Source organism: Cherax quadricarinatus, chromosome 31 (assembly GCF_038502225.1).
Source record: "Cherax quadricarinatus isolate ZL_2023a chromosome 31, ASM3850222v1, whole genome shotgun sequence".
Taxonomy (NCBI): domain Eukaryota; kingdom Metazoa; phylum Arthropoda; class Malacostraca; order Decapoda; family Parastacidae; genus Cherax; species Cherax quadricarinatus.
In genome coordinates this window covers 21,119,414-21,130,156 of record NC_091322.1, presented here as the reverse complement: position 1 = coordinate 21,130,156, position 10,743 = coordinate 21,119,414, and the positions used below count along the sequence as shown (strand labels likewise).

The 10,743-nt window shown below is 43.1% G+C and overlaps 1 protein-coding gene across 1 annotated transcript in view; it reads left to right on the top strand.

Annotated features, from left to right (window-relative positions):
- The first annotated feature begins 1,225 nt into the window (after positions 1 to 1,225).
- The window catches only part of LOC128699102 (uncharacterized), a 32,331-nt gene continuing 22,813 nt past the window's right edge, over positions 1,226 to 10,743 (top strand). The window contains exons 1-3 of the mRNA XM_053791622.2: positions 1,226 to 1,357; positions 5,682 to 5,793; positions 6,379 to 6,504. Of these exons, the coding sequence (XP_053647597.2) occupies positions 1,345 to 1,357; positions 5,682 to 5,793; positions 6,379 to 6,504 (251 nt within the window). The 5' untranslated portion in view covers positions 1,226 to 1,344. The remainder of the gene's footprint in view (positions 1,358 to 5,681; positions 5,794 to 6,378; positions 6,505 to 10,743) is intronic.

The window sequence follows — 10,743 nt, the reverse complement described above, 5'->3', positions numbered from 1 at the left end:
GGATTAGTACCAAACTTGCACACGAAAATCACTCCCTATGAAAGCAAAAGACTCAGCAGACGATGCAACATTCCCCGAATTATATGCAGGGGCGCCACTAGCACGATAAGAGACAACACAATAAGTGTGAGGGGCCCAAGGCTGTTCAGCTGCCTCTCAGGCCCCGTGGCCTGCTGGAAAGAGGTCTCGCTTCAGACGGTGAGTGTCCGGGTTCGATGCCCGGCGAAGGGGTGTTTCCTTACACAGGATGTCTGTTTCCCATCAGTAAAATGGGTACCTGGGTGTTAATCAACTGGTGTGGGTCGCATCCTGGGAAAAAAACTGACCTAATTTGCCCGAGATGTTCTGCATAACAACAAGGTTTCTATATAGTAGTAAGTCATTGATGTCGGCTATGGCCTGTATACCTTGTACATGTACTTGAAGAATAAAGATATTATTATTATTATTATTATTATTATTATTATTATTATTATTATTATTATTATTATTATTATTATTATTATTATTATTATTATTATTATTAAGGGGGATTACCAATGGACCCCTGACGGTCTTCAAGAAGGCACTGGACAGGCACCTAAAGTCAGTATCTGACCATCTGGGCTGTGGTTCGTATGTCTGGTTGCGTGAGACCAACAGTAACAGCCTGGTTGATCAAGCCCTGATCCACCATGAGGCCTGGTCACAGACCGGGCAGCAGGGACATTGACCCCGGGAACCCTCTCCAGGTAAACTCCAGGTATTGTGGCAGCCTTTTTTGTGGAACTTGGTTCAGCTGCACCATTTGTATTTTTACACCATATATTCCATGGTAAATCCGGCAATGTAAAATTTCTGTGATGTACCCCTTCCCTTGATGCCGTAAGGACGTGCTTATTTTGCTTAATGGTTGATCCAGCCTTGTTTGGGTTGATACCTTTTCTTCAACATACCCAGACTAAACACAACTGTGGTATCTGGAACTTTTTTTTATGAATACAAAGTTCCGTGAATTGTGCTGCATGTGTAGGTATGTTTTCCATTTTCTCAAATTAAAGAACCGTCAACACATCTACTGAGATCTTCAATAATTTTAAGAGGTAGATTGCCAAGCCAGAGGAAAACCTATGTTAAGTGACCAAAAACTCGGTTAAGTGGGTCATTATATGACTAACACCTGGTTAATTATAAAGTTTTTTATTTATCCTGACAAAATAGCACCACCACTACCATCACAGTTGTACATCATAATGTTGTCTCCGCCAGGTGTCGTGGCCAGAAGCCAGAGTCTTCTGTAGGTCCATCTATGGCGACCTCGTGAAATTTGATGACTTCGCGGATTTCGGACACCTGCTGCAGTATATGAAAGCATCAAGTGAGCATTACTTTTGTTAAATCCCTGTATGACCATTATCATGAATATATATACAAAAAATAACAATTCTAAACCACATGCATATTTTTATTAATAACATTTAAGAAACAAAAAAAAAAAAAACCGTAGATGAACTATATCAGGAACATTGCATAATATTTAGTCTGTATTCATTACTTGTCTTTCATAAATGTAATTTTAAGATTGATAATTTAAAAGCAAGCATAATAAAATACATAATGTTTATAGGGGGTCATGAGTTGGCTGAGCGTCATTTAAGTCCCTCATGAGAGAATAATTGAGTATAGACTGAACTTTAACCATTATGGGTGCTAATTTTTCCATGGTCTACAGTAAGGTCTAGAAAAGTTATGGAGTTCAGTCTGGTAATTAAATTTTCAAGATTAATTAAATGTTCACCCAAGATTTGACCAATCACTACCACTGTGGTAATGGGACTCCACTCCAGCCATCCAATCACCTTGTGAATGAGGCAGTGAAATATAGTGGCTGTGATGCATAGACCAAAAAGCATAGTTTAGTATATAAACTGTAAACCAAATTGTTTAAATAAAATTGGCAAATTGACACCTACAAAGTACAACGAGTCTAACATTAGGTAAGATACACCAGTGTTAAAAGTTTGACGTTAATTTAAAGGCCCACACTGAAAAGCTATAGTACATAAACTAAAATCACAATTTAGTCGTTAAAATTGGCAAAAGCAAACCTTATCTATACATAAGTATAATGTATTAACAGGAAGAGTTTGAAGCCAATCAGAAGAGTTATTCTTGAATAAATACCTGACAAATGCTATCCATGTACACTTAATAAAATTATCATTGTCATTTACACAGCCCAGTAAAAATGTAAACACTTACACAGCCCAGAAACACTGTAAACACTTACACAGCCCAGAAACACTGTAAACACTTACACAGCCCAGAAACACTGTAAACACTTACACAGCCCAGTAACACTGTAAACACTTACACAGCCCAGTAACACTGTAAACACTTACACAGCCAGTAACACTTTAAACACTTACACAGCCAGTAACACTGTAAACACTTACACAGCCCAGTAACACTGTAAACACTTACACAGCCTAGTAACACTGTAAACACTTACACAGCCAGTAACACTTTAAACACTTACACAGCCAGTAACACTTTAAACACTTACACAGCCAGTAACACTGTAAACACTTACACAGCCCAGTAACACTGTAAACACTTACACAGCCAGTAACACTGTAAACACTTACATATCCCAGTAACAGTGTAAACACTTACACAGCCCAGTAACACTGTAAACACTTACACAGACAGTAACATTGTAAGCACTTACACAGCCCAGTAACACTGTAAACACTTACACAGTCCAGTAACACTGTAAACACTTACACAGCCCAGTAACACTGTAAACACTTACACAGCCCAGTAACACTGTAAACAGTTACAGAGTCCAGTAAAACTGTAGACACTTACACAGCCCAGTAACACTGTAAACACTTACACAGCCCAGCAACACTGTAAACACTTACACAGCCCAGTAACACTGTAAACACTTACACAGCCCAGTAACACTGTAAACACTTACACAGCCAGTAACACTGTAAACACTTACACAGCCTAGTAACACTGAAAACAGTTACACAGCCAAGTAACACTGTAAACACTTACACAGCCAGTAACACTTTAAACACTTACACAGCCAGTAACACTGTAAACACTTACACAGCCCAGTAACACTGTAAACACTTACACAGCCCAGTAACACTGTAAACACTTACACAGCCAGTAACACTGTAAACACTTACACAGCCTAGTAACACTGAAAACAGTTACACAGCCAAGTAACACTGTAAACACTTACACAGCCAGTAACACTTTAAACACTTACACAGCCAGTAACACTGTAAACACTTACACAGCCCAGTAACACTGTAAACACTTACACAGCCAGTAACACTGTAAACACTTACACAGCCCAGTAACAGTGTAAACACTTACACAGCCCAGTAACACTGTAAACACTTACACAGCCAGTAACACTGTAAGCACTTACACAGCCCAGTAACACTGTAAACACTTACACAGCCCAGTAACACTGTAAACACTTACACAGCCCAGTAACACTGTAAACAGTTACGGAGTCCAGTAACACTGTAAACACTTACACAGCCCAGTAACACTGTAAACACTTACACAGCCCAGTAACACTGTAAACACTTACACAGCCCAGTAACACTGTAAACACTTACACAGCCCAGTAACACTGTAAACACTTACACAGCCCAGTAACACTGTAAACACTTACACAGCCCAGTAACACTGAAAAGAGTTACACAGCCCAGTAACAATGTAAACACTTACGCAGCCAAGTAACACTGTAAACACTTACACAGCCTAGTAACACTGTAAACACTTACACAGCCTAGTAACACTGTAAACACTTACACAGCCTAGTAACACTGTAAACACTTACACAGCCTAGTAACACTGTAAACACTTACACAGCCCAGTAACACTGTAAACACTTACACAGCCTAGTAACACTGTAAACATTTACACAACCTAGTAACACTGTAAACACTTACACAACCTAGTAACACTGTAAACACTTACACAGCCTAGTACACTGTAAACACTCACACAGGCCAGTAACACTGTAAACACTTACACAACCCAGTAACACTGTAAACACTTACACAGCCTAGTAACACTGCAAACACTTACACAGCCCAGTAACAATGTAAACACTTACACAGCCAAGTAACACTGTAAACACTTACACAGCCTAGTAACACTGTAAACAGTTACACAGCCCAGTAACACTGTAAACACTTACACAGCCCATTAACACTTTAAACACTTACACAGCCTAGTATCACTGTAAACATTTACACAGCCCAGTAACAATGTAAACACTTACACAGGCAAGTAACACTGTAAGCACTTAGACAGCCTAGTAACACTGTAAACACTTACACAGCCCAGTAACACTGTAAACACTTACACAGCCCAGTAACAGTGTAAACACTTACACAGCCCAGTAACACTGTAAACACTTACACAGCCAGTAACACTGTAAGCACTTACACAGCCCAGTAACACTGTAAACACTTACACAGCCCAGTAACACTGTAAACACTTACACAGCCCAGTAACACTGTAAACACTTACATAGTCAAGTAACACTGTAAACACTTACACAGCCTAGTAACACTGAAAACAGTTACACAGCCCAGTAACAATGTAAACACTTACATGGCCAAGTAACACTGTAAACACTTACACAGCCTAGTAACACTGTAAACACTTACACAGCCTAGTAACACTGTAAACACTTACACAGCCTAGTACACTGTAAACACTTACACAACCTAGTAACACTGTAAACACTTACACAGCCTAGTACACTATAAACACTCACACAGGCCAGTAACACTGTAAACACTTACACAACCCAGTAACACTGTAAACACTTACACAGCCTAGTAACACTGCAAACATTTACACAGCCCAGTAACAATGTAAACACTTACACAGCCAAGTAACACTGTAAACACTTACACAGCCCATTAACACTTTAAACAGTTACACAGCCCAATAACACTGTAAACACTTACACAGCCTAGTAACACTGTAAACAGTTACACAGCCCAGTAACACTGTAAACACTTACACAGCCCATTAACACTTTAAACACTTACACAGCCTAGTAACACTGTAAACATTTACACAGCCCAGTAACAATGTAAACACACAGCCAAGTAACACTGTAAACACTTACACAGCCCACTAACACTGTAAACACTTACACAGCCCAGTAACACTGTAAACACTTACACAGATAAGTAACACTGTAAACACGTTGACATGAAATCATGAGGGCAAAATGTCTGGATGAAATTAAACGAACGTCATCAATATAAAATCATTTCGATCAACAAATTCTGTTTAACTCTAACCTTCATAAAAAAGTTATTAATCCACAATCTTGCCAAGTATTTCCAATACTCATTTCACTGTTATTTCAGAATCACAATAAACACAGTGTTAATAATATTTTCAATGATTATTGCCGATATTGTATTCATAGGAAAGCCCGAAAAACGTAAGGGTCATACAGCCAGTAGAAATGAAAGATATACCAGCGTACTGGTGGGGTTAGAACCTATGGTGAGTGAGTCTTAAAACTTGAGGTCAGCGCGTAAGGCACTGTGCCAGGTAGCTACAATAAGATTCATCCAAATTTATATATTTATATACCATAAGGATATACCATAAGGACTAAATTTTATGTTTTATTGCAGTGCTGACAACTGATTACTGGATCGGAGGTCGCTTCGATTTGGATACTAATGCTTGGTCGTGGACCGTGGATGACTCCCCCATGCCCCTGGGCTCTCCCTACTGGGCTGTGAGGTTAGTGCTCCTAGGCTTTCCTTACTGGGTATAATTATTATTTCCCTGGGCTTACCTTGCTGGACTGAGCAGTTAATGCCTCTGTTCCCTCGTAACTGGGCAGAGATTAGTGCTACTGGACACCCTGAACTGGACTGAGAGAGTAGTGCTTGGGATCCCCCTATTAGACCGAGAGATTAGTGCCACTAGGCCGCCCCTCCTGAACTTATAGGTTAAGAAAATAAGAACATGAGAAAAAAGGAACACTGCAACAGGCCTACTGGCTCATGGAAGGCAGGTCCAAGTCTCCCCACTGGCTTAAGCCTATGACCCAACCTAGCCAGGTCAGGTCACATCCACTTGAGGCATCAGACTTACTAGCACAAGCTAGTCAGTCCAACTCACACCTCTAGTCTTATTTTTACCGGACAGAAGGGTTAATATCCATGGGCTGTGTACAAGGCTGAGAAGTTAGTTTTTCCAATTTCATGTGTTTTGATTTGAAACGTGTGACTGTACACATGGTCAAGAGTATACGTTTGCTAGTACTTCCTTGAAGAATAATTAATAATAATTAATCCATGGATGTGCTGGGTGTCATTACAGGCACAGCACCTCATGCACCCCTCGTCCTCCTCCCCACACTGATCCCTACAGCAACCCACCTGCTGCTCTGCCTGGTGCTACCTGCTACAGGAATACACAGGCACCTACGAACCGTCAGGAAGGATGGTAATGTATCAAGCCCCAGAGAAGTCTCTTGCAATTTAGTAGTCTCTAATATTCTCACTGGGGCAATGTTGGTTTCTAATTCAATTTGAGTATTGTTTCTGGAATACACCAACATAGTTAGAGGGTTTTCTAAAACTTAACTGGTTGACACATCTAGGCAAATGATGGTTATACTTCCGTCATATGCTTTGTGGTAATGACTTCAGACCTTAATATGCGGGTAAATAATAATTTTTTTCTAGGCCCCGTGATAGGGAAAAACCATTTCTTGTTGAGAATAGGAGGCGCTGGCCCATGAAAACTGAGACATTATTACTTGTACAACTGCTGGTCATTGCCTAGCTGGTGAAGTGATGTTTTTGTGATATCAGATGAGCATGACATATGGATCATGAAATGCTGGTTATGTCTTATGTTCATGAAGTGTTGCTTAAGTAACGGGGTGTTCTTAAAAAAACTGAACTATATTGTTCTTGTTTATTAATTTTAAGCTTTGCTGTTCATGCACTAATTTTCTAGTTTATGCTTTCTTATACTAAATTATGTTTCTATAGCATTTTTTATAACATTGTGTTGCTGTCTTCTCAAGCTTCAAACAGATCTTGTGTTGCATTTAATTTATATATTGTGTTTCTTTCTATATTGTATTTATATGTTTAATTCATTATTTACAGGAGTAGAGTTTCACTCTTGGTATTTCGTGTCCATTAGTTATTCTAGCATATTCTTTATCTAAATTTCCATTTGATGTGGTACTTTTACAATAATGTGTAGAGTTCGTGTTGTCTTAATACATACATAATACCTACATAGAACATTAAATATCATATAAAGGAGATTTTTCTTTCAAGTGTTAAAGGTCCTGACCTCATGAAGACCTAATTTAGCATTCGATCATCGAAATAATGAAACAATTTAGATATGTTTCTAGTATATTATGTATTGACCCTCTCTAAGACACTTTTACTCATAGGATGAAAGTGAGTTCATTCATTACTATTTCAAGAAGTATATTGCTTCACAGCTCAGCTCCTCAGTCCTCGCCCCTTGGCAAGGAGTTATGATCCACTCCTTGCCCCTTGGCAAGGACTTAAGGCTCACTCCTCGCCCCTTGGCAAGGACTTAACGCTCACTCCACGCCCCTTAGTAAGGTATTAAGGCTCACTCCTCGCCCCTTGGCAAGGAGTTAAGATTCACTTCCGCCCTTTGGCAAGGAGTTAAGGCTCACTCCTCGCCCCTTGGCAAGAAGTTAAGGCTCACTCCTCGCCCCTTGGCAAGAAGTTAAGGCTCACTCCTCGCCCCTTGGCAAGGAGTTAAGGCTCACTCCTCGCCCCTTGGCAAGGAGTTAAGGCTCACTCCTCGCCCCTTGGCAAGAAGTTAAGGCTCACTCCTCGCCCCTTAGTAAGGTATTAAGGCTCACTCCTCGCCCCTTGGCAAGGACTTAAGGCTCACTCATCGCCCCTTAGTAAGGTATTAAGGCTCACTCCTCGCCCCTTGGCAAGGACTTAAGGCTCTCTTTATATGTAAGGATCACGAAGAGTTTTCTAGTGACAAAAGCAATGTCAAAAATTTAAAGTTCCCTGAATGGGCTTTGAAACCTAATAAATCGCAGGAGGGTGAGACTGTGTTGCAGCAGGAGGGTGGGACTGTGTTGCAGCAGGAGGGTGGGACTGTGTTGCAGCAGGAGGGTGGGACTGTGTTGCAGCAGGAGGGTGAGACTGTGTTGCAGCAGGAGGGTGGGACTGTGTTGCAGCAGGAGGGTGGGACTGTGTTGCAGCAGGAGGGTGTGACTGTGTTGCAGCAGGAGGGTGGGACTGTGTTGCAGCAGGAGGGTGGGACTGTGTTGCAGCAGGAGGGTGGGACTGTGTTGCAGCAGGAGGGTGGGACTGTGTTGCAGCAGGAGGGTGAGACTGTGTTGCAGCAGGAGGGTGGGACTGTGTTGCAGCAGGAGGGTGGGACTGTGTTGCAGCAGGAGGGTGAGACTGTGTTGCAGCAGGAGGGTGGGACTGTGTTGCATCAGGAGGGTGGGACTGTGTTGCATCAAAAGGGTGGGACTGTGTTGCAGCAGGAGGGTGGGACTGTGTTGCAGCAGGAGGGTGAGACTGTGTTGCAGCAGGAGGGTGAGACTGTGTTGCAGCAGGAGGGTGAGACTGTGTTGCAGCAGGAGGGTGAGACTGTGTTGCAGCAGGAGGGTGGGACTGTGTTGCAGCAGGAGGGTGAGACTGTGTTGCAGCAGGAGGGTGGGACTGTGTTGCATCAGGAGGGTGAGACTGTGTTGCAGCAGGAGGGTGAGACTGTGTTGCAGCAGGAGGGTGAGACTGTGTTGCAGCAGGAGGGTGAGACTGTGTTGCATCAGGAGGGTGAGACTGTGTTGCATCAGGAGGGTGAGACTGTGTTGCAGCAGGAGGGTGGGACTGTGTTGCAGCAGGAGGGTGGGACTGTGTTGCAGCAGGAGGGTGAGACTGTGTTGCAGCAGGAGGGTGAGACTGTGTTGCAGCAGGAGGGTGAGACTGTGTTGCAGCAGGAGGGTGAGACTGTGTTGCAGCAGGAGGGTGGGACTGTGTTGCAGCAGGAGGGTGGGACTGTGTTGCATCAGGAGGGTGAGACTGTGTTGCAGCAGGAGGGTGAGACTGTGTTGCAGCAGGAGGGTGAGACTGTGTTGAAGCAGGAGGGTGAGACTGTGTTGCAGCAGGAGGGTGAGACTGTGTTGCATCAGGAGGGTGAGACTGTGTTGCAGCAGGAGGGTGGGTCTGTGTTGCAGCAGGAGGGTGGGACTGTGTTGCAGCAGGAGGGTGAGACTGTGTTGCAGCAGGAGGGTGAGACTGTGTTGCAGCAGGAGGGTGAGACTGTGTTGCATCAGGAGGGTGAGACTGTGTTGCAGCAGGAGGGTGGGACTGTGTTGCAGCAGGAGGGTGAGACTGTGTTGCAGCAGGAGGGTGAGACTGTGTTGCAGCAGGAGGGTGAGACTGTGTTGCAGCAGGAGGGTGAGACTGTGTTGCATCAGGAGGGTGAGACTGTGTTGCAGCAGGTGGGTGGGACTGTGTTGCATCAGGAGGGTAGGACTGTGTTGCAGCAGGAGGATGGTGTGGAGAAATTTTGTCCAGGAGGGTAATATCAGCCCCCTTCAGCCCCTTACAGCCCCTTTCAGCCCTGAGGGGCCCAGCCATCTCAGAAGGGGCAAGCATGTTGTTTACTCCTACAACGAGTAATTGATTGCAGATGCAGTACGAGTATGGGACGTGGTCGCTTCGACCGACGCTCCCTGCAAGACTCCAGTGTTGCAAAGTGTAATTTAATAAAAGACAGTCCATGTGGATAAATTTTCTCCAGGAGGTGGGTATCAGCCCCCTTCAGCCCCTTTCAGCCCTTTCAGCCCTAAGGGGCCCAGCCCTCTCAGAAGGGGCAAGCGTCTTGTTTACTGCTACAGTGAGTAATTGATCGCAGATACAGTACGAGTATGCGACGTGGTCAAGCGACCGCTGCTCCTTGCAGTCCAGTGTTGCAGAGTGTATTTTAATAAGAGACAGTACATCTCTTACCTTAGCAGGACAATTAAGGAAAATCCTGTTCCCACTTTATTTCCATAGTAAAGATAGTGGACAATGTTGTCTATGCTTAAGACAGCAAGAATCAAACATTCTGCTTTGCTTCATCGAGGAAGTGGCAAGGAAGCAAAAGTACGAGGTCAGCTTTTCCTTTGTGCTGGGGGCAGTGATGGCGTGGGGCGTTGTGGTGTCTTCAGATTACTTTTGACTTTACTGAGAGTGACACTGATGCAAGGATAACCAACAAAGAACGATCTGTGTGTTAGTGTGAACAAAGTGTCTCACAAAACACGATAAACACTTACAGAGAAGTGTGATCAACTTCTTAGTGATATTGTGTGAACAATTATTGATGAACAGTGTAACAACGAATGTTGCGATCCAACAGAGTGTAGTGCGACATTCTTCAAAGAACACTATTCTTCAATCAACTCAATGGATATCCGGGCGTAATTACGGGTCAGATACATATACCCAGGTAAGTGTTCTAACTCGTGATGTGCTACTATTGACTGCGCAGTTGAGTATAAAATCGTGAGTTAGTCACTTATCATAAACCCTGGTGATATGCGGACCTTTGAGTCCACACAGGTAAGTTTCTCAGCAATCAGTGAATGAAATATGCTGACATAACACCCCCTAGGGGTAATTTATAATCTTACAAATTATAACTCAATTCAGCCCGTTGAGGAAT